The 26,748-nt window shown below is 25.4% G+C and overlaps 1 protein-coding gene across 1 annotated transcript in view; it reads left to right on the forward strand.

The window, feature by feature from the left end:
- LOC129616033 (GATA zinc finger domain-containing protein 14-like) overlaps window positions 1–23,094 on the forward strand; it is a 103,596-nt gene extending 80,502 nt beyond the window's left edge. The window contains exon 3 of the mRNA XM_055531467.1: window positions 23,015–23,094. Coding sequence (XP_055387442.1) covers window positions 23,015–23,064 — 50 coding nt within the window. The 3' untranslated portion in view covers window positions 23,065–23,094. The remainder of the gene's footprint in view (window positions 1–23,014) is intronic.
- Window positions 23,095–26,748: the final 3,654 nt, after the last annotated feature.

Below are 26,748 nucleotides of genomic sequence, written 5' to 3' on the forward strand. Positions count from 1 at the left end.
TATGAACATATAAATTTTTTGGAAAGATCAGGGCTCGAAGACTTATTTGCGGGCCGATTTTACATCTTTCACCATTTTGAAGAAAATATTCAACTGATTTACTTGAAATTACATATTTGAGCTTTGCTCGACCGTCTGCGAAAATTCCTAACTTTTGGAACAAATCAGGCATCAGCAACTGGACGTTTACTACGGGCCAAATATACATTTTTGTGTATATAAAGAGAAATAATCAACCGATTTCATTGAAAATTAATATTTGAATTCCTTGTATTAAAACAATGAACATGTAAATTTTTTGGAAAGATCAGGGCTCGAAAACTGATCTGCGGGCCGATTTTACATTTTTCACCATATATACGGAACGAATTGATGGAGTTTCTTGAAATTTGATATTTGAGTTCTGGTTGTTACCAAAACTACCTGGCGAGCATTTCAGGAAATTCGGGTAGCACAAAGCGAAACTCTACTAAGAGCCAAATTTACATTTTTCTAGGTATGTTAACTATAAGCTTACTAATGTCCTAAAAATTGGAAAGAAGTATTTAACAGACATTTTTATAATATTCTGTAACACTTTCATTTAACTAGACAATACACAATTTGGTCGGTTATGTGCTGACCACATCAGATTTTTTTTTTTCATCATCATCAAGTTCTTCTTCAAGTTCATACTTTCACCAATTATATACAAGTATATCGTTACAATATATATGTATATAATGATATAAATCCTATATATCATATATATATCACATATATATCGCTTGTGCTATATGCACAAATTCACTTGCTATATATATATTTGATAAAATTTTCTTAATTAAATTAAGATACACGGTTTGTTAAATAATAGAAATAAGTTGAATTTTCATTTCAAATTCTCCCTTTACAATTTCTAATTCTATATTTTGTTGTTAGTTTAGAATTTATTGAAATGAAAACTATATGTGCACCATATATACCATTCAGAGGAACCCCAAAAACAAAAAAATGAATTCATTTTAAATGAAAGCCAAAATTTCATTCCTTGGTCTTGAATATCCTTTCTATTTTTTTCTTTATTTTTAATATTTATTATTTCTTTTCTGCTTTCACTTATGTATATGTAAAAAATATCCTTTGAAAAAATGAAAGTGTGAGAATTTTAGTAAAGAACTAAAGAGCAAAAAAAAAACTAAATTTTTAAAGAAAATTATTCAAGCGAATTTTATCTTGTATGAGGTATTTTAGTATAGCACATACCCTAGAACATGCATATATTAAATTTATACATATGAGTATTGTGTGGAATATAATTTGTATAGCCACATTTGAATTTAAAGTTTGCAATCAAATTATTATAAATATACGTCCGTTCACATGAGTTATTCCAATATTTGACAGAGAAAAAAAAATTAATTCAAACAAAATTCAAAACCACTCCAAATGTTATGACTTGCTTAAAGGAATCTTACCATATCTTAAAGAAAGGAGTACAAGAAATTTGATGTTCTTGGAATAAATTATAATATTAAGAAAATATTAAGAGTTTTATTCAATTATTCAAAAAACAAAGCAGAGAAGTCTATAATTTTGCACAGCGAAGAATTTTTGGTTGGAGCAAAAAATTTTGGTCTGATCACTTCATTGGTTGTGTATTTATAAAATAAATTGTTATAATAATTTGCTTGTTATTTAGTAAGCAAACAGGTCACGTATCTGTAGCAACTATGCACTTGAATTTATATTCAAATTGGAACAGTCCTATATACCATATCAATTATTGTAGTTTGGAATCTTAATTTCAATCGGTTGCGTTGGTGTTTTCATGTAAAAATCCCACAAATATTGCAAGATTTTTTTGCAACACGAGAGGTATCAAACATTTGATAGCTCTCGTGTTAAAAGAAAACAGATCACATATCTGAAAGAGAATAGGTAGACATCTTTATATACTGATATTGTTCCAAATCACAAATGATGATTTTTGTAACAAGTTTATATTTGACATATTCTCTATAGTTGAAGACTTGCTGAGCTATTTCAATCTCCATATAATTTTATTAATTTTTCATTTAAATGAGGTTCTCTAAAATTAATATAATTAAAATAATCTATTATTCTGAATATTGGAATTGCCAGATTTTATACATTCAACGTTGTGTCCATGAAATTTATTTGATTTAATTTAAATCTTCTAAAAGTTTGATCTGAAAACAGTCGTTAATTTTGTTCAATGTCGAAAATAGAAATGTTCCAAAACCCTGTCCTATGCCACAACAAAACACTGACGTCGTGTACAAAAAACACTTTCTTTTTTTGTTGAAGTTGATAAAAAAGTTTGTATTCTTACACACAATTTTAAATGAAAAGTGAAGAAAAATTTCATGTGCATTAGGGTTGAAATTGATTAAACCCCTCTTAAACATATGTGATATTTACTTTCATGTATAATTTTTGTTGACATAAATGAAACGTTTTTCAACTTCTTATATACAACATCATAAATGTGTATGAATAAATGTATACATTCTTAATGCATTAGCATTTTTATAATAAAATAAGAGTAAATATCTCTTTAATATTATTTCCAAAAAGTTATGATAAGTAGAAAGTTCTATAATATAATCAAAAGAAAAAAAAAAAGACGAATAAGATAATTTGAAATCCTTTCATGTCCTTTTTCATATAAACTCTTCAAACTTCTTGAATCTTCGCATATACCTTTAAATGAGAAGAAAATGAAAATATTTTGTATTCAAAATATGTCAGTATATAGATAATATTTTCAAGAAATAATTGATGGGCACATAACTAACTTGAACAAAAAAAGAAAGGTTCAAAGGAAAACTCTTAAGCATATTCCGAAAAAATTTTCTTTAATCAAAAATTCTGTCTGGTGGCGACTCCAATAATCAAGTATATATATGGTGATTGTCATAAGTGTCTTTCAAATTTAAATGGGATTAAGCATGATTAAATTTTTTATTGTATTCTATATAGACGTCTGGTGAAATATTTGTAGATATTAAGTAATTTATGGTGGAATAATGGCAACAAATCTATAAAATAAATAAGAGAAAATGAGGATTTAATTTGGGTTTGGCTCTGTAATAATTTTTGAAAACAATTTCTTTTATTAATTTGTAAAGTTTTTTTACATTCTTAAATATGCATCCTTTGTAACAAATTCAAAATGCTTGGGTTAAGTCAATATTAATTTCAAGTTCTAATATATTATAATTTTCAATTTCGAAATTCATTCAAACATATATAATTATTATAATTTAATATTAAAATAATTATTAATATAAAATATAAGATGCCCTCACACATCCTATATTGAATTTATATAATTTTATTCATTAAATTCCTTAATGGAAATTAAATTATAATCTTAATCAAAGATAATTTATGTAGGCCAATATGGAAGAAGAAAAAAAGTAAAAAATATTCAACCAGCTGATGCTGTTCAATCCTAAATCAGATGAAGAAAATACAAATATTAATTAGTTATTGATTTCTAATTATGCATATACGTATGTGTAATTCGATTTTAATTGAGGACATTTTAATTATAAAAAAAATTAATTATTATTAGTAATACGAAATTATTCATTAAATAGCAATTCAAGACTTATAAAATGGCATTCGGTTTGATCAATGACCTAAGTAATTCTACTATAAAGTTGTCAATTTGCAATACACAATTTTTTAGGAATTTTCATGTTTTTTTAAATATTTTCCAATATTATTGGTTCGAGGAGAATTGGTTAACACCATTTAGTGCAACTCTTTCCAATAAACTTTCTTTAGTACTAGGTTTTTAAAAGTATTCCAATTTAAAACTCAATAATTTTAAGCTTTCTATATACAAATTTAGTATTCTAATTCTATACGAATACATTATAGAATTTAAAAATGTTTGGTAATTCTGAAGCTGTTCTATGAGTTCATAACAAATTGGCGACAAGTTGTTTCACAACTCCTAAATCTTATCACTCGATTAGCCTCCTAAATTTTATCTACGAAATTAAAAAACTTGACATAAATTATAGCAAGTCTACAAAGGTTTCTATGATAAAAAAAAATACCTAAAATATACCAAAAAAAAAAAAATATTTAACTAGAACAATTCTTATTCAATTGATTGAAATTTAAGATTTTCTATTTAAAATTTCAAAAATAAATTGAAATTTTTTTAATATATTAAAAAAAAATTAGGTTCTATTGAAAATTTCTAGGAGACGTATATAAGCTTTTTTTTTTTTTTCTAATAAAAATCGTAACCTAGATATTACCAATTTAACTTAAATTAATATTAATCTGTAAAAATACAAATATCAATATACAAACATATATATGTACATGTATTTCATGTGTAGAACATACAAGCTCCTTAACCACCACGAGAACGTATTAAAATAAATTTTGAAAAGAGAAAAAATTTCTTTGGTTTTTGATGCCTAGCTATACAGAAAACATTTTACAAAGGATTCATTTTTCTTTTTTCTTATTTTTTTAAGTGATTAATATCATTCTATCTTTTGTTAAAGTTCAAAATCTTTTTCTTCGTCCTTTTATATTAGTTTTTTTTTTTCATTATAATGTTCTTATTTTTCATTTTCCACTTCATCTCTTTCTCTCTGTTTTTATCATTACTTTTATTTTTCTCACATTTCACTTTGTTTTCATTTTCTCCATTCTTTTTCACTCAAATGTTTTCTCTTATCTTTCAATATACTAAAATCTAGGATACGATATGATATTATATGTTATATATATACATACGTATAGAGAGAACCTACACTCAACAATATTACTTTGAACCGTTTATCATGTTATATATATAAAGTAGGCAGTAGTCAGGCACGTTTATATATTTTCTTTTGTAATTTAAGAAATTTATAGGAAAATATGACCCTAAACGTCACAACAATGTTACTTATATGTATATTAATGTAAAAGTTCATGTATACATGGTAAGTACATCTACATATGTACTTGTATGAAAGCACTACAAGGTGACCGAAATTGGAATAATGCATGTAACAGGTTTGCCGAATTTCTTCAAGTTAACTGGATAGATATAGCATGAAAGAAAGTATCTTGAAGAGATGCTGATGGCAGCAGTAGAGGCATCACTCTTGAACTTTGTAGGGGGAGAAGTTTACAAAATTTTTAATGGGAGAAAAGCTAACAAAATGAAGAAATAATTTACCCTGAATAACAAACAAGAACAGAAAGGGTAATTGTAAATTAAATTTACAATTGTAAATAATTTTAATTTATTTAGATTGTAGTCACCCGGTATTCTAAAACACGTTTAAATGTTTTAATGTTTACACATTATTTTTAAAGTCATTAATGTTGATATGTATAACACATTAAATTGATATGTATAACACATTTTTATATACGTATATATAGGTCTATTCATATGAATTCAAAACTCTATGTGAATATTCTTTATTTTCTAATATAATTTCTTTCTTTATGAAGGTTATATTATGAACTTTCTATATAATAACAATAATAATAAATAAATGAATAATAAGAAATATTAGAAAAAGAATTTCTATATATCATACACATGCACCTATATAAGAGCATGAAAATGGATATGGCCATATCACCTACGTATATTATAAATGTGTACATATGTATATATGTAGAAAACCTCTTGAAAAATCCATCAACCCATCATATCATTATCAACAAAAGGCAACCTATTTTCAATAAACACACGCACAATAATAGGCATGTAAAATCTCTATACACACATGTACACCATAATGAACGTTTCTCGTTTTTAGTTATAAAAAGGATCAAAACAAAGAAAAGTAAAAAAGGAAAACAATTTTTTTTTTTTTTTTTATTTTCAATCAACGAGAAAAATATTTTTCCTTGACGAATTCTTAAGTCTATATATGATAAAGTTAAGTAAGTAGAAGAAAAAAAGAAATTATAAGTATCTGGTTCACATATTACTTGAATTCTGATGAATCGCTTATGGATATTATAACAACATGTACCTCACATTATACATACAAAAAAAAATATTTCCAAATATTGCAAAAAAAAGATATTGAAAGATTTCAATAAAGTGAAGAATTAGAAGAAGAACAAGAATAAGAAGAAAAAGAAGAAGGCAAAAACAAATTTTTTTTTCCTTCATCCTTTTTATATCAATAGAAATTTTTTACTTTTTATTTATAATCACTCCCTCTACATGTATGCGTATACATTTTATAAGAAAAATAAACACAAAAGAAAAACGAGAATAGCAACAGCAATAATTTTCATATAAAAAAAGAGAATTTAAGGAGATTGAGGGTAAATACAAAAAATTATATAAGAAAATTTTTCTCATCTTTTCTTTTTCTTATTATTTAAGAAAATTTTCATCTTGATGGCATTATAACAGGGCATATACACAAGCATGTAACAAAAAAAAAAAACAAACAACAAAATTGAAAATGCGATAAATTGAATTAAGGACATCAAAGTGAAAAAAGAACAAAAAAACAGTAATAACAATAACAAACAACAATAATAATAATAAAGTAAAAATTTCCTTAAAAAAAAAAAAATTATTGAAAAGCTGCTCTTTTAGAATTTAAAAGAAAATATTGAAAAATTTCTTCATATGAAAAAAGAAAATTTAAAAAGGAAAGTTTGTAGAGACATGAAATGTATGTAAACTTGAATTGACATTGATATTAAATCAAATATTTAAAAATATTTGTATTAAAGAAGAAAAAACAATATGGGAAAAAAATTGTGTATATGGGGGAAAAAAAATTAATTAGAGATTGTCTTTTTTACGAAAAATACGCTTATTATTCTCGTAATCACGTAATTTTTGTAATCACGAAAAATACGCTTGTTATTCTGAAGCTTAAGCTTAATATAATTAATTAAAATTTTTCAATTGAAATTTAATAATAATTAAGGGAATTCGAACATTTTGATTAAAACTATATGGAGATTCTTAAGAAATTTTTGGTCCTAACTTAATAAAATCCGTTTTGTTTCCTTCGAGCTGCTATAGGATGAAATCTTTTTAAGAAAATGAAATGGGATTCTTGCGAAAACCAATTAAGTAAAAATATTAATTTACTTTAAATTTGAAAATATTGGATAAAATTTATCGTTATTTAAATATCGTAAATAAAAATTTTATCGTAAAATTTTATTATAGACACGACTCATTTATATAAACCGGTTTGTGTTTACAATAATAATATTGAATTTTTTAAACCATAAAAATCACTTAGTGATTTAAGACTCAAAATAAGCCCCATTGTTAATAATATAAATATGGTAATATGACAGGATATTTTAATTATCGAATCACTAAGTAATGCTGTGATATTTATCGTAAAAATTCTAAATTCTAAAAATTTTATTATAGATATGAATCATTTGTGTGGACTGGTTTGTGTTAACAATAATAATATTGCACTATTTATGATAAATATCACTATCACCTAGTCCTAGTGAATTCAAAAAACAATCAGAATATGCCATATTATTTTAAGTGAAATAAAGTTTTCAGAAAAAAACCAGAAAGAAAACCAGTTAAACTCTTTACGAGTATTAAAAAAAAGTCATGAAATGTCTTATAAAATAGGTGTTTTAAATATTTTATTTTTTTGTAAATTTGTAGCTGATTTAGAGTTATGTATCTGGGGTTAATTAATGTGAAATCTGGGGTGACCGATTCATTTTCTATTCCCATTTACAAAAGTTATCGACTAATAATGAATAGTCTTATTTTCATCAATTTTATATTAATATAATTTAGGTTTATATTAATAGATTTTTGAAATTAACATAATTAACGTTTGTTTGCCTTCGAATTTTTGGAGAATTTTAAAGAACTTAATTAAATTCGTTATAGACGCACAATTAAAAGCAGATATATTTAATCAAGAATCGAAACTTAAGAAAACAATTCTCTTTTACTTAAATTAAAAATTCACTCAAAAAAAAGGAAGTAAGGCAATATCTCTAAAATTTACGTTAGTATTTAAGGGTTAAATTAATAAAATTTAATAAGGGCTATCTATATTTATTCAAACAATATTTCTCAATATTAAAAATTACTTTAAATTCTTTGAAATGTATACGTTAATATCGATTAAATACCGTCATATTTTTAATTCTTTAAATTTCACATTCATTTTCAATATATCTAAATTTTATAACACGTATATTTTTGTAGTGTTCGAGACACATCCATTTTTAATTATTATTTCATATATGTACTACACACATGTATATTATTAAAAAAATTTATATATATTATAGATTGAATGTGTACACACCCTATAAATACTTTTCTACTTACATAATAATATTGTATATAAAATTATGTTCAAAAAAGTAGGTCAATTTTATTACATTCACATACAGAGGTAACTTATATTATAACTTACTTCCTGTTTTATAATCATTCTTAAATTTAAGGATATCCTTTTTTTTTTCTCTTTTAATTCAACATTACCGACTCTCTTTATATTATGTTTGTATAATAACAATTTATTTTTTTTTTTGTAATTTTAACCTTTATAAGTTGGTTTGTATAGGTGTTGCATATATTATGTATATATATATACTAGGTAATAGAGGATGGAAAATTTTAATATGATTTTCACGTTTACTTTATATTTTCCTCTGTTTTTTTCCTCTGTTTCCTTATGAGTTAAATTAAATGACAAATATAAACTAAACTTATACATGTCGAATGAAAAGAATTAGAAACCAAAAACTTGATTATTCACTACAGTAATTTTGTTGGTTTGGCCTGGTATATAGCACTTGAGTTTTTTGGTTTGAAAAAAAAAATTCAATATTTTCTTATACGTTTTCTAAAATATTGCTTTAAAGACAGTAAAAGAAAAACAATTTTTTTTTTTTAGACATTTTTTAGACATATTGATATTTTTTTTGTAAATTTTTGCTCAAAATTTTTTTTCCCTTCCAACAATATTAGTTTTGCTTTTGATATAAGTACAAATATTTAAGAGTAAATATAATCGATTTAATGTAATATTATTGTAAACATTCACACACACACACACACATGTATATAAAATATAAAATATTAAATGTTTTGGAAAATTACTAAAAATTTAATAAGAATATTTTGTTTGGAAGGAATATATTCGGATGAATGAAAGTGAAAGGATATATTGTAGATCTTAAAAAGTGCAAAAGAAGAAGTCGTAAATTAAAAAGTAAAATTGAGTTTCAATTATTAAAAGGCAGATGAAAAATTCAATATTTAGTTTCTTGAAGAAAATTTTATTCGATTATTGAATTTGCCCGTAATTAGATTCGAGAATAGATCAGAAAAATTGAAGATTGGGGATGAAAATTAAAACCGTAGCAAAAATGCCCAGAGATTCGGCGGTCCAAAGACGTTTTTGGCGGCTATGAATAGTAGAAATGTTAGAGTCGAATTATGGAAATGTGCGATAAATAATCGAATTTTCTTAATACGTCTGTTGATTATTCATTATTTATGCATTAGATTATGCTGAATCAGAAAGCGACACATCAGGGAGTTGAGCATCACGTGCTAAAGAATCTGTTTGCAGTATTAAGATGGGTATGTGCTTTCTGATGTAGTTATAAATGGTTGGCTTTAATTTAGTGGTAGATGAACACGAAACAATGATCCCCATATCATATACTCGAATATATAAAGTACCTCAAATATATATTGCCCTTTAGTCTGCAATTCTCATATATTTAGTTAGACGACATGCTACAATATAAATGACCGAGGTATGTTTTGAGGTACGATATTAGCCTGAATAATATAAATAAAAATTTGCTTGAAAAAGTTTTTGCATAATATGATGCCATTCAGTCACTGTTTCAAGAAATAATTTTGCTTTTTGTAATTATTAATAATTTTGTCTAACACAGCTGAACGAGATATCGAAAATTTGCATCAGGGATGTAGATCGTTTATTCAAGAGAATCGAGTGCCTTTGAATAGACCACCTGTAATTGTACGTTCAATGTCAACCTGGTGATCACGTGATAGGGGCAGCAAAACGGCATATTTGTGTAAATTGTAGTTCGCAGACCTGCTTTTTTTTATTTGAAAATTCCTGATCTTATTTCTTAAAGCTTTGCTTATTTCCTTCTCAATACTTAAGTGAATGATACCTTAAAGTTCACATGAAATTCAAGAAATTGTTTAGTGCTTTAATACTAAAGCTTAAAAATGTTAGCAATTTAATATCACTTGCAACTGTTAAACAAATCCTTTTCAGTTTTTTTTCTTCTTCTCTTCTTTAAATAAATTTGCACAAATTATTACAAGGCAAACTGATAATATTATGAACGTAACATCAAAAAAGAAGAAAAATAAAAACAAAATATCGTAAAATATTAGAGAAAAAATTTCAATCTACAAATAAAATCTCTTAAAAGGAAAACTATACATATACAATATAAAAAAAATAAAGCAAGGAAAACAGAAAACATGACAGGATATTCTAACTAAATTTGCCTTTAAAAATATAATTTTTACTCCGGAAAAGGTATTTACCTTTTACATTTTTTTTTTACTTTTATTTATTCTCCATATATGCGCCTTCAGTTATATACTTTGATACCTTTAACTTTATTTTATATCGCAGCAACTTTTCAAACAAAAAATTTCTGAAATGCAACCAAATAAAGGAAGTGAAAAATTTCTTCTTAAAGATGATCATTAGATGAAATAAAAAAAAAAAAGTGAACAGCAGCAAATGTATAGCAAATCATACATTTTAGACAACAAAAATATAAAAACGAAAAATTCATTCAATATCTCTAGACAGTTATAAAAAAAAAAAAACAAAATCAAAAATAACGGAAAAGAAAGAAAAAATATTCAAGAAAATATGAAACTTTTTTAATGCATCCCACCATTCCCGCCATATGAGCACGTCAGTACCCCGGTACATCGTACTCAATTCAACTCTTTATCATTATAATATTATGAAAGGAGTAAAAAGAAATCCCTATAGATACACTCCGAGACTTATAATATTCAGTACAGGTATACAAAGTATATACAATATACTATAGTATGCATGTGTATGTCCTTTATGTGTACTTTAACAACCGGAGTACAGGTAATATGCACAAAGGAAGTACAGCAAAAAAAAAATAACATCACATAACAAAAAGAACATGGCATCGAATTTTAAAAAATTATTCTAATGTAAATAATCTCTGGTATTATATTATAAATGAATCAAAAACTTTGTCTTTGTGGTGGTAATACATACGTATATAATATATAGTACGCATAAATTAATACAAAAGCACCCATTTCGATGATACCAAGAAATATTGCTGTAATATATTTTGGCTGCATTTCTATGCCATGGGTTACAAACGAAAAATAATAAACTTCAACCGGTAATCGGCGGAATATCATGTAAATGATAGGATTAATTAGCGAAAGGGAAGATGAATAAACTCCACTCAAGAAAAGCCCAGAATAATTAAATTCTCAATTGGGAATAGTTGCTTACTTGAAAAGTACACGTGGTTTATTTCTTTTTAAAATGGAAAATTGTCAAAGAGGAAGACGAATAAATGCGGTTCATATGTCAAAATAATTAAAGATAACGTTTATAAATACTTGTAAAATGGCTCGATAATGGACCCCGACCTTAAAGATCTATTGTGCCCTTCGCGAGCTTCCAGTATTGCACTTAGAGCACCCGCTCGAAACCACATTTTTGATGAATCTGAGCAACTTTCCATCACTCATTGAGAAGGTGCATCGAAGTCTCCTTCCCTTCCCTACCGTACCGGCAAAGACTGACACTTCCAATTTCAAGAAACCCATGAGAATTCTCACTTGATTTTGCCTCAAAGACCCGAGCGCGTCCTTCATATTTTCAGCCTTTTTTTCTCTACTTCGCTTCTTAGCCCCTCATGTCTTTGGTTTGGTTTAGTGCGACAGCGTCTGGTAGGAAATCTGGTAAAAATTTAAAGCCTTTTAGCAGCATGGCTTTCGGATATTATTGCACTCAATACTGGTTAAATTGAGCGCACCTTTCTATACCGTGTATTTTCGCCTGAAAGATACTTGGGTACATTCCCATCTGTTCGAAGTATTTTAATATTTTCGACCCATCGGTATACCACTTGGTAGTGTGACTTCGCACCGTTGATCTATACCAAAAGGATTAGAAATGTGTTTGGACAAAAATAAAAAGTTATATACTAGGATGAAAAGTTGGCAAAAACTTTTCATCCTTTTTTCAAATTGGAATGAAACATTTAATTCTTTTATCAAATTCAATATTTACTGCTATATTTTATGGGAGAATCCAATATATACTGTGTGTGTATAGAGATATTAGATATATACATCACTAGTATATTATTTTAAAAGCATCGTTGTCATCTTTTAGTATTCAATTCCCTTTCGACTTAGATTTATTTAAACAAATTGAGTTTATATCATACAAAGTACGTAGATATAAATAGATAGGTAAAAGAGAGTATAATATTTTGTAATGTACAAATATAATTTGATACCATAATTACATACATCTAATACACGTAATATTGACTGAGTTACATACAAATGTGTATATATACCTGAAACAAGTACATATGTGGCAACACATTTGAGTGCATGAGATGTAGAAATACGCACAAGTATAAAGATACGAACGTACATGGTGAATTTTTGCATATATCTAAATCTAGTCCTTTATGTTTTTTTTTTTTGGTTTTCTAAAAATTGGCACGTTCTACACAGGTTTTACTTTTTTTTTTGCGTTTTTTAATGGGGATGTCATTCGTTTTACACTTTTTTTTCGTGTTTGGTGTTCTTATCTTTTGATGTACTTTGCTTCTCTTTTTTTTCTGATAAAAATCTAAAACGTTTTCCATGTGACGTGTTATGCGAATTTTTAAATTTCAATATTGCTATATATTTATCTAAAGGTATATTTGCGGTAGTATATTTTGGTGGTATATTGGAGTACCTACAAATATTTTTTTGATTATTTTTCATTTTATATTTAGAAGGGAAATTTTTTCACTAGAGAATTTTTCAATCCCAATTTCTTTCTCACTTATTTTTAACGTAGATACTATATATGTTATATTTCCTGCTCTATGTCTGTAAACGAAAACATTACATATTTAGTTTGTAATTTAAATGTAAAATTTGTAACACAATACTACTGTAAATGTAGCGACTTTATGTGTAATATGTGTATTAAGGGAAGAGTTATAGTTAAGGTATTGTCGTGGAAGAATGGTATATATAGGGGCTATCAATACACCTGTCTTTTTTTTTTTTTATCTTTACGTGTTGGTATTTTAAAAAGCTTTCTTATAGAATTTTAAAATACGCAATTTTTTTCCATTTTTTATTTTCTAAATTTGTGAAAGAAAATTTTATTGAAATTTCAATGAAAATGTGCTGAGAGATCTAATTTTTTGATATTGTACAAAAGATTTTTTGGATTTAAGAATTTACATTGATATATAGCTTAATTTTGGAATTCCATTGAGGGTGAAACGTATACACAACATTGTAACAAATTTTTATATGAATTTAAAAACAAAAAACACAAAAAATTTCAAAACGACATAAGATTTTATTACATATCTACTTTTTGAATAAAATTAGAAATAAAAGGAACACGTAAAGATTTTTTTACAAGATTTGATGAAATTTAGAGAAATTTTAAATATATTTAATATCACTACATCGACCAAGTTCTGAATTAAAACCGGGATTGAGTGGGATTGTTGTATATGTTCGAAATATTCACTTAAACCGTATCGCCAGGGTAAAGTTAGGAGTAGACTCTCGATGGTGCCTTGGGGAGAAAAAATTTCTGAGATGCCTCCAAAACTACATTTCTGCTAATTGAAAATTTGATGACTTTGTTCAAGAATACTCTACATAATCCCAATCTTATAAGAACCAGTAATGAAGGTAGAAAAAGAATATAAGAACAACTTTCTTGTTTGTCAATAATCGGCTTATTGTTGTTTAATTATACTATTGTTCAATTGTGTATTATAATATTGTTCAAATCGTATAATTGTTGCAGAAATGTTCAGGAACATTTTCCGGTACTCGTGGGACACTACTAACATATGAATACTACAATAACTTTGATGTTTTACATGCGTGTTAAAAAATTGCTCAATATCTGCCACACAACAATAATTCCCAAAATTCATTTTGATAAAAACCTGGCTGTTTCTGCATTGGTGAAATGAATAATAACAGAAAGGGTAATATTCATAATTATTATTGACAAATTAAATACGGTCTAATCGATTCGATTATTTGATTCAAAGGAGTCAATTGGTCTGGTTGATATTAAGGTTTGCGTTTATAATAAAAAAAATTTCTTTAATTTCCAATTTCTAATAAGATTAAAGATTTAATTGGTGATTTATTGGTATTAAGAATCTAAATTTTTCATTTTGTTTATCAATTTTCTTAGAAATCCCATTTCCTTTTTTTCTTTTATCTCAATCTTATGTAAAGCCTTTCTATAAAATTTTCACGCGAAAATGACCAAAATTTAAATATTCTTTTTGTCCTGTAATCTTCTTTAGTAAGAGATTTTCCATTAAACCACAAAAGTCTCGAAATTCCAATAAAAAACATAGAAAAACAAAGTGAAAAAAAAATTTAGTACATTCTAACGATATTATTTATGTATGCAATGCACATACTACTATACTATCTATATCGTATTCATTTTATTATAACAAAGTAGTTACTTTCACGTATAGTCTAAGTAAAATAATTTGATAAAGTTCTGAGATTGATTACTCTTGGTTTATACATAATAATTTAAAAAAAGAGAGAATATGTATGTATATATACATATACAACGTGTGTACTAAGTATAGTACAATCCATTGTACTCATTAAATTAGGAATAGAAAAAGTTAAGCAAAAAAAAAAATGAATATAAAAGGATCTTCTATAGATTACCTTTTAGTCGGTAATGACTTGGATAAACGAAGCCAATTAATCTTTTTGATGCCATCTACAGTTAAATATTTTTGTTAGAAAAGCTGGTCGATATCGATATATAGTAGTAGTATAGTACATTTTCTGATTTTCTTTCATATATGATTCATAATGATTGTGATTGTGAGTGTATGCTTAAATGAAAACTTTGAGAAAGTTGGTGGAATAGAAAATTAGAATAATAAAAAAAGTTCATATAGGAGACTTTTTAACTTTCTTGAAAAATTAGTTAATTTGTAAAATGAAATACTAAGTAAATTAATATGGAATGCCATTTCTATCCGATTACTATTTGAAATGGTATTGTAATTTTTATGGGTTTAGCTCTTGAAAGTGTGATTATGTTCATGGTGTAATGTTTTCAGATAAAGCACAAGCAAAATATAGTGCTTCTCTATGATCATCGAATTGAATAGCGTTACATCTTAGAGTGAGCTTGAGCCTGTTTCATAACTGCTTTCCAGACTATACGATCTGTGATCACCTGGGGCCAGTTTCTTTCACCAAGTGTGCGTAAGTCGTTTTCAAGGCCATATATCCACCTTAATCTCGGTCTTCCACGTTTGCGTCTGTTCAGTGGGCGACTATCTTCCATTCTTATCACGTGTCCAGCGAATACGAATACGTTGTGATTTGAAGAATACGAAGGTACATTCCATCATTCGTTGTTGAAGTCCAGAGGTCACAGCCATAAGTTAGTACAGGTCTAACCAAATTTTTTATATATAGTTAGTTTCGATTCTCTGGTAAGAAGTCGAGTCGAAGTGCCTAATGGCACCTTGCATACTGTTGTCATTTTTGACTTGTACACTCAAATATTTAAAACTTCTATTGTAATATTGTAATATTTTCAGTACGTCTTCTGGCTTCCGAGATATTTTAAGGTATTGCGTTTTCTCGTTTCTCATGATAATGTAATTAAAAATTTCAACCAATCAGAAATTCAATAACTTGAGTACATTGGAACAGATTTATCGTACTATAAATGAAAAATCATTTGAAATATTTCACAAAGCTCTATAAAAAAACAATCTTCATTTTTTATTTCTGACTGGGCTTCATCTTATTCGCGTTAAAAACTGTACTTACTATTTCGAATGAAACACCATGCATTTGAGTTTCTCATTCAAAGTTTTCTTGATAATAAAAATCTCTTTTTTTCTCCCGAAATCTCGTGAGACAATATAACAAATTTTCGTACTAAAAAATTTCAGTACATTTTCTATGACTGTATATAATGTACTTATGTAGGAGTTCCAACATAATATTTATAAGATGATGTTGTTGAAATGGGGAAAAAAAAGGGAAAAGAAATATCTATGAATCCCTAAAGTAGAATAATTTACTGTTATGGTGAAAAAGAGAGAAAAAATGTAGAGAAAAGTTTGGTTAAGGATTAAGTTGTGATAAATAAGTTTTTGATGTTAAATTCATTGTCTTATATGTGTACAAGTTTTCTAACAATTTCGCCTATTCCTAAAATTTCTTATAATACGAGTATATTCTTACTTTACTCTTCCTGGTGTTTCCACCTCACATACATCATACATATAATATAGGTTCTCTTTAATTTTAGTTCATTTTTATTAGTGAATTTGTAATTCACTGGATTACATTTTTTGATTGATTACGATTAAAATATTTTCGTTTACCATCAGAAACTAGAACTGCTTACTGTTCGAATCTAAGATTGAAAACTATAAGTATATTGAGAAGATTAGAGTTAAATGAATGGAAAATTGTGTATATGAATGAAGGATAAGAATTTAGGGTGATAAAGCAAAATTTCAAAAATAAGATGATAGCTATATGGAATTCTTAAAAGAAAAACCTATAGAAATGAAATAAAAAATTCGATTTTGGAATTTATGAGATTTAAGTATATGTATGTGATCTGTTTTTCATTAAATTCATTTCTTTTATTTGTTTTTTTCTTATTTTTTTAATATAAAGGATTAATAAAAGAAATTTTTTAAAATTTTTGCGAATATTCTGAAAAAATCTTTAATTTTTGCTATATTTTTCTAAGAAATCCATATAGGAAGAGATTAAGTTATTATAGAATTTATCAAAATTTAATATTAGAACACTGACCTCGTTTAACATAATATTTGTTAATTAATCTGATTGATTTTCTTCAGAATTTTAAATTATTTTCAAATTTTATTGCGCTGTAAAATCTTATGGAAGGAAAATTGTAAAATATGACGTAAGTAAATTTTGAAATTGAAAATTAAAATTGGAATAATACACGAGTATAAGAATAACAAATTTAATAACTCATATATTATACTAAAGTATACAAGTATACAATATGGTCTATGCTACTTCAAATTGCGTGAGCCGAGCTGTAGTTTCATTATGTTTGAGTTTTCTGCTAAAAATTGTTTAAAAATCGTGACAAATTAAAAGTTCGACCGATCAAGACCAAGCAAGCTATTTGAATCATCTTTTGAAAGGTGCAAATTTGAAATTTATTTAATTTATTTGAGAATTCCAAAAATTTATCTAGCAAAACTTTTAGTAATGAGATATTTGAATCAAACTCATCTCAGACATGAATTTCTGAAACTAGCTTTAATAAAGAACTTTCGTTGCACTACGTTGTAGAATCTTTAGTTTATCAAAACCGTACAATTTCCTTCTACGGTGCATTGAAGGGACGCAGTTTCTCATATTGCAGCCATTTATATTAAATTCCATAAATTCCGAATCTTTTAAATACCTGCCATTTTGATATATAAAAAAATTAATATTCCATTATGCTTCATTATGTTTTATAAAAAAGAAAGAACTATTATACTTAAATTTATAACAATAATTATAGTATAACACAGAATAATTTTAATTAAATTCAATTTTTTTGAAATATTTCACTTAACATGCAATTGATTGTTTGTAGACTATTCTAAAATAAATTCTTTAGTAAAATTCTTTGGTTATCTATACTCTCTACTCAATCCAATATTTACATAAAATTTGTCCGATACATGCAAATATTTTTTTTTCTTTTATATTATTTAACATAAGTTAACTGCAGTTCAAATTATTTTATAAATATGTTAATTACTTCCTACTTGAGAAACACAAAATTATTTCTAAATCTTGGTATAAGTAACGACACCCTCCCTGTTTTTATTTTGTTGTTGTTGAATTATTCATAAATTGAATAATTTAATTTTAACATCTTATATATATGTATATATAAGAGGAAATTTATGGCAATGTTATAAGGAAGGGCTAAAAATGTCTAAAGCATTCATTATCAAATTCAATAAATAAAACATCTACATCTTCTTTTCATATTATACTTTACAATATTATTTTCTAGAGTGAAATAATTTTCTTCTTGGTTTTTCATTTTTATTGTTTCTGCACCAGATAAATATTTTATACTCAAGTATATCACCTTTATGTAACAAGAATAATAATTATTGTTTAAATTTAACTTTTTGACATTTTTCCTCTACTTTATTTTTACTATATATGTACATACATATATATTTTATAGCTTTTAGCATTTACATGGACATACAATACATAAATTGCGGACATGACCAAGAAATCAAAAGCTATAAGACAAAAAAAAAAAATTACAAGTTATTCAACCCACTATACCATAGGAACAAAAACAACAATAATATAAAAGAAAAAAAAAATTATTATTGTACTATGTTGCAAAATCAGCAGTGTCGTTAAATAAAAAATCTTCCATAAATTTAAATCTCCAGCAGATGACAAAAAAAAAGGGCAAAAAAAAAAACAACAACCCAAAGGAGAATGGCACAACCTCTTTTACAAAAAAGTAAAGCAAAAAAAAAAAAAATTTAATAAAAGCATCTGAAACCAGTGCACAGTTCAAAAGTTAAGAACCAAAACTATCAAAGAAACAAAGAAGATTTTTCAATTTTATTTTTTTTTTTTTTATTTTCTTTAATTTTTTTAAATAAATGTAGTGCTAAGTCCTTTAGTCAACACTTTAAAGGAATTTCACTAAAAATATCTCAACTTTATCTCTCTCACATTTCCTATAATTATGTATACGTATGTGTGTTATAAATATGATAACATTGTGTGTACATGAATATTTTTGAATTACATATAGAGGGTATGCTATCAAAGAATGAACTACTTATACTTATTAATAAAGGTACTTTAATAAAATTTTTTATTTTAATTGTGCATAAAAGATGAGATTTTTATTTAGAAATCTAGTTTAAGGCAACCGAATGAAACGTTGAAATTACAATTGTAGTTGAGCTTGATTTTGTCGGACTGAAAGTATGCAATATTTAAAATGGTCATAATCTAAATGTGGGATAAAAGAACAAGAACATGTTCTAATAATAGATTGCAAAGGCTTCGAAAATTACAGTTCTAGTTCTTGTTTTGCTATAAATGGGAGTTTAATAAACCGAATTTAGTTTAATGAAAAGTAAGAAAAATTGCATACGTTCTGGCGCCGAGTAATAAAATTTTTGTTAAATGATCATTTTCTTGAAATTTATAATATTTTCATAAGCCCAATAAAATTGAGTTAAATTGTTTTATTCAGACTAATACGAATTAAATTCGTGGAAAAATTCATAAACCAAGTTCTTTAAAAGTCCAATCTCGTCCTAAAAGTAAAATTTCGATAACTTGCTACACCTTTCAATCTGAAGAGTCTTTACGAACATCTAAATGTTAATCTTCCCAATACTACTGGATAAAACTTTTGTTTTACTATACTTGTAATGAATAAAGGATTTAAAATTATGTTCTAACACTGTTCTTCACGTACTCAACATAAATAATTTAAAATAGAGTAAAATCACGATGTTTTTATTTATTCTGTACAGTTAAATACTGAAACATAAAAATTATTTTTCAATGTTTTTTATATTAATTTTACTCCAATTTTTTTTCTCTTTTTTAGTTTTACTTACAGGGACCGCGTTCTTTTATTTTATCGTCCTACTTCTGAGAAATATTTCCTCCTGTTTTCATATAAAAAAACTATTCTCAATTTAATTCTTTAAGATTTCTTTACAAATATTTTTGTAAAATTTGTTGTGTAATTTTCGGAATTATTCTTTAAAATGGTTATACGAGTAGGTATATGTACCATGTTACAGGGTGTAACTTTTAAAATCTTGGTTTGTATTATATATTGTATATAACAAATCATAGATGTAGCTAAATGTCATAATATAGATGTATCTAAATGTCTGTTAAATAAAAAAGAGGAGGGGGGAGACGGCGGGGGTGTGATATAATATAAAATATGTTTATAAAGCAGAATTGTAGAAAAGGTAGTCGGGTACAATTTTGCTAACAACAGACATATTTTAGGGGATATCTATGTTAAACGATGTTAATCAGTCTGATACCTTGAGAATCATAAAAAAATGCAAATAACTATTTAAAATTAAAGATAAATGAACTTCTTCTCATTAAAGAAGTTTAATGTTCGAACTGTGTTATGGTCTATAAAGCTTCTCTTCGGTACTTTTCTAGCTACTTTTCATACTAGTCGAAGTTCGCTAATTACGAACACTCATTTATGATGCCGATTAATGTAGGAAATATCGTCGAAAGTAATATTGAAAAGAATAAAATGCAATTAGTTTAGGAATTTTTTGAAAATTCAATATGTCATAACCTGGGGTTTATAAAGTTTCAAAGAAAGAAACTTGTTTTAAAAAGCATTCAATAATTTTGGAAAATAATGAATATTCATTGGGAAATATCTTCTCCTTTTCCTTCTGATTTTTATAAAACTCTGAAACAAAATTGCAAATACCATCTTCACTCTCTTATTTTTTATTTTCTTATAGTACCCACTCTGTAAATATATTTAACGTATATTTTGCATATTTTTTTCACAATTTTTTATTTCTTTTATTAAATCAGCATTCTTTTGCTCATATTTAAAGTAAAATAAGAAAATTAAAGAGAAAAAATTATTTTTTTTTTAAACAATTTTAGTACAATTTTTATACTCCATGATATCTGATAACAATCGTAAACTATATGGCAACAAGAATCATAGAAAAAGAGATAAAATAGAGTAAAAGAAAAAAGAGAAAAAGCGGCACAGGAAAGGGTAAAAAATGTTTTAACTAAGAAAATTCAAGCAACAACAACAAAGCTACCTACCTACCTAACTACAAATGAAATTATAATAACAATAATAAAAAAACGCGCCATCTATATAATTCTATGTTTACAAGTACACCCTAAAAAGTAAAATTTAAAAACAACAGATTTTCTTCCATAATTCAATTCAAGAACCATTATTGAGAGTACAGAAAACATTGTCTTGTGACCGGCCAACGAATTCACACATATACATATATACCTGTATGTAAGATATACGTATAATTTTTAAAAGAAAAATATAAATAGGTGTAGATATATAGTGGTATACAGTTGGTGGCAAAAACAGCAGCCCAACGGATAAATAATGTTCATATTCCTTTTGGGAGCCCAGGAGCAGATCACGTTTTTATGTTTTCTTCCTGTGTAGATTTTTGCAAAAAAAAAAAATTTTTTTTTTTTTTTTTGCTATTTTTCTTATACTGTGATTGTTCCGCTTTTATTTTACTTATAATGTATACGAATTTAATACTTAACAGTATATTATAGTTATAGGTTCTTAGAATATAGGATGTAGAAGAAAATAGATCTACATTCTATATAATGAATGTGAGTGTAGATGTTTGTAAACATATAAAGAGGCGGCATAGTTTTAATTTTAAATTTTTTTTATTATTATTTTCTATTTTTTACAGCTGTATTTTACAGAGCATCTCTTGTGCATATTTCATGTACATAAACCCTATATTTTGGTTTAATTTCAAAAGAACCAAAATTTATTATTGTTTTACTTTTTTTTTAGATTAAAATCCTCGTTTTGGTTCTAAATAATTTCCTATTGCTTTTTCTATATACACTTATTTGTTTCAGCCTCTAAAAAAATTCCAATCTACTTATAAATGTAGGTATAGTCTATAATGAAAGACTATACCTATGTAATATATCCCCCTTCAGATTTTGAGATTTTCTATAAAATAAAGTTAGATTTTAAATACAGTTTCTATATGTATATATACATTTAATGAAAAATATTCATGGAAAAAAAGTAAAAAATTTAAAATAAATTCTTATAAAGGAATTATTGTTTAAGGATACGATTTATATTATCTCGTTAGAGAATCTAGAATTTCCACAAAATCGAAAAATCAGAAAAATTAGAAAATGAAACAGAATTGTTTTTTTTTTTTATAAAAATTTAAAAATTGCTTCCAGTTATTAAAGGTTATAGTTATTTTTTAAATTTTCTCTTATTTTTCTCTTATATTTTTTAGTTAGAACTTTAAACCAAAATAGTTTATTATACTCGCATATTGCTATGCTTATGAGGAAAGTGTAAGGTAGAGGGCGAAATGTATTTATGGAAACTATTAAAATTATTGAATATAATTTAACTTTAAGCCACATAAAGGCCATCATTATCATCACCAGAATAAAATAGTTTTAAATTTTAAATTTGTTATACAGGCATATAGAAAATCATAGTAGAAAATTTTAAATCAGAAAGTATACAAAACTTTTATTTTGGAAAATTAGTGTACGTATATACTTAAAAAATATAATATAATTTTTTTTTATTTTCTTCAGTTTATGCCATTAGGCATTAGGACCTTTTATATATAACGTAGAATATTTTAATAACAAAATGTACCAGAACAGGACATTATCCTTATTTTAAATCAATGTAGCTATATATTTTAAGGGCAAAAAGAATTTTTTTTTTTTTAAATATTAAAAATACAAAAAATTGTGTAAAATTTTTGTTGTATAAAAGTTTTTGACCTTAAAGTACCCATATTGTAAAAATTTAATGATAGTTTTGAAACTTATTCATTTTGTTTTTTTTTTCTTTTTTTAAATTTCGAATTAAATTTATAAAAATTTTATTTTAATTTTTTCTCATTTTAGGTATGTATTCGAAAATGGAATTTAAAATTGATTTTTTATACAAATTTTAAGTAGAAGAATTTATTGGATTTTGGAAACATTTTAAATCACCCAATGTCAGCAAAGGTACTCTTTAAAGGTTGTGTTCGACATCTATTATTAATTATTATTCAATTTTTATTTGTTTTTGTGTGATTTATAATATGTTCTATTTTGAAAATGCTCAACTGTATAACACGAAATATTTTATTTAAAAAGCCATTTCTAATAATATGAAGAAGGTGATGTGAATGCAGTTTATGAACTGTTATATACAGTTTGTCAGAATAATTTTTTCGTGTTATGAAATTCAACACGAGGAACTCTAAATATTTTTGTTAAAATTTGTTAAAATATTAAAAACAATAACGTTGATTTAACTTGAATTTGTTCTATATAGGATTGTTATACTCTTGTATGAATCGGATTTAGAACGATTCCAAGGCTCAATTTTAGTCAAAAACGTTGGCTATTTTTTTTAATTTTCAAAAATTCAGAAAATTTTTATTAAATATATTTTCGAAAACTTCTAACAGCTAGTCAACTATTTCTATATTATATTTTAAGAATATTAGATCAAAATTTTTACTGACCCTAATATCCACAGTAATTTATAAAAAATAATCTATTTGATCCAATCAAAATGAAATTACAATTTAACTATTTCATTTTGGTCGTAATAATTTTTAAATATTTTATGGTTTTCAAATATTGTTATCAATTTATTTTAATATAATTTATAGTTATAATTTATTTGTAAAACAAAAGTAAATTTATTGTTAACACAGCAACATTTAAAATAAGTAATTCACCATAGCTTTAATATATGAGCAGAAATAATACACAATTATCCTTTAATTTCTCTAACTTTACTTATTTTCAATTCTATATAAAAACATTAAATGAGTAAATTAAAAACTTATTTCTTAATTTTAATTGAATCAAGAGTTCTTCTACATGAATAGCTTTTAATATTAATATTTATTCATATAAAGTAGTAAAATAATTATCACCACACCAATTTTAATTAACCAGTTCAGAAAATATAATAATGATTTAACTCGCATTTAATTAATATTCAATGCAGAACTGAAATTTTGAAAAACAATATTAAATCTATATGTATAGTATATAACAATATTTGTATAACAAAAGGATAAACTAGAACTATTCGTATATAATATGATTAAGGACATCAGCAATTTAGATAAGAAATTCAATTCAATATAATATAAGTGTAGAGAAGATTGTATACATGTATATATGTATAATTTTGATATAATGTTGAATGTATGCTATCTAGATGTTGTATAGTGTCATGTATAAGTTCTTTAATAATTAAAAATCTATAAATAAATTTGCAAAACCTTAATCAAGATAATCATAATGTTTACACATATAATATTTATTTAATTTATAATGTATTTAGTTTATAAAAAAATTTTGTATACTGTTATATGTATAACAGATATATAACAGATATAACAGATTTTAAAGTAGTCGCGGAAATATTTTTAAAATATTAAATATAGAAATGAGATTTTTAAATATTTACACTTTTGGTATTGTTCATTAATTAGGTTATAAGTAAAAAGCGTTCTAAACCAATTAGGCAATGAATCACATTATAGTGTTGTCGAATAAGTTGTGCTAAACATAATCTTGAAATTCGAGTACAAATAATTCGGGATTTATCGTATTTCATTTCTTTACAACTAAGTGTATTAATAAATGTATAGTTTTGCCGTTCTATTAGATCGCAAATAAGAAATAACATAATTTTCGAATAATATTTACAGTGCTTGGCTATATATCTGCAGTAAGACACTGCTTCTAAAACGTAATTTTAAATATACGCAATAATTGTTAAAAGTAATAAATTTAAATAACTGAATATAACAATTATTTATTCATAACATACATATATATTCACATTATACAATAATTAACAAGTTTTATTATATAGAACATTTCAATTTATAGAAATTTCGAAGCACGTAAAGGAAATGATAAATTTTACCTTTTCACTATTTAAATATCTCTTATATTGTACACATACCTACTCTTGGCTTTAGAATCCTTTATTTTATTCAATATTCCTAATTAATATTCATTAATGGTGCAACAATTATTGCATTATCTTGTGTGACCGTATACATTTATCATACAATCATACATGTATATGTACAATATGTATTATGTATAGATATATATATAATATGTACAATATATTTGTTTAAATACAATACGTTGTATGTATGTGTTATTTGTATATTTCTATTTTATTCAGAAATATTCTTGTTTTGAAATTATTTTTTAAAACCATATTCAATTAAATTTTTCGTACATAATACCAAAAAAATCATACACCGATTTCTAACTAGAATTCATGGATGTTAACAAGTTGTTTTCTATAATCATAATTTAAATAATTTTTTTTAAATTTTTTAATTTATTTGAGAAGTTTAGATCTCAGATAGACATGCAATTTTTGGTTTTCTAATTGTTTGAATACTTATCTCTATTCCGTAGGTTTATATTCAATGGCGCGCATATGCAACTGTATGATCGCATGCTGTATGATCGTTTGTGCTCAATACAATTTTTAGTTAGTACAATCAATTTGAAGTTGCTTGGAAGTGCGCGACATATTGATATATGATAAAGAATATCATAAATTAATTACATATCAAACATGTTGCTACAACTTGTCGTCCCCTATTTGTGTCAAACCAATTACATACATCGTAATTTTAAAATATTTGAAACAAAGTTGCCAATTCATGTAATAATTTTTTAGGATAACATTTGGCAAAACTTCAATTTCATTTTTTCTTCTTTCGATTTCAATGCCCTTGGATTACAATTATGCGGCATTCCTATCACAATTATCTGTATTAAATAAAACATTTTTCTTTATTCATTTTACCTTTAATCGTACATACAAACTTTTTATACAATTTATTCAATACAGTCTCAAGAGAGTATAGAATAAAAAAGAAAAAAAAATTCTAGTGAAATTAAAAGTATTTAAAAAATTCTGAACAAAATAAAATGTTTTTTATTTTTGTTTCAACTTGAGAATGAAAGGTTTTCCAACATTTTTTTAATTAACTTCTATGTATTGTGTGTATAGGTTATATATTATCATTATGTTCACACGTAACATGTTTTCATTATACAACATACACTTACGTATAAGTTATGAAGCATTTTCTATGTTGGCACATATGAATATTGTTGGCACATAAATTGCGGCTTTTATTGTTATTATTATTATTTGTATTAAAAACCATTTCCATAAGGCTATTTTACTATTTACCGCAGACAACAACCAATAATACCATTAACATTATTTGCATTTTATACTGTCGCATTCAATATTGTTATTTACATTTAAGTATACATAATATCCATATTTGGTTGTAGACTAGCAAGCACATCATATTGTACTGATGTCGGATGTCGTGTTATATATATTAATAGACAATATGACACTTGCCTCAGACCATAAAGAAAGTTAAATATTAACAGAAATAGAGAAGAGAAAAGACAAGAGAAAAGTAAAAAAAAAAAATATATAAAAGTGTTAAAGGAAAAGTAAAGGAAACAGGAATAAAATGTCCAATTCCTGATAATGAAATTTTATGACATTTTTATTTTTTTATTATTTTGTTGTTTTTACTATTCATTTTAAATGTAATGGTTTTTAATTT

The sequence above is a fragment of the Condylostylus longicornis genome, unplaced genomic scaffold (assembly GCF_029603195.1).
Source record: "Condylostylus longicornis isolate FDR11 unplaced genomic scaffold, ASM2960319v2 ptg000160l, whole genome shotgun sequence".
Taxonomy (NCBI): domain Eukaryota; kingdom Metazoa; phylum Arthropoda; class Insecta; order Diptera; family Dolichopodidae; genus Condylostylus; species Condylostylus longicornis.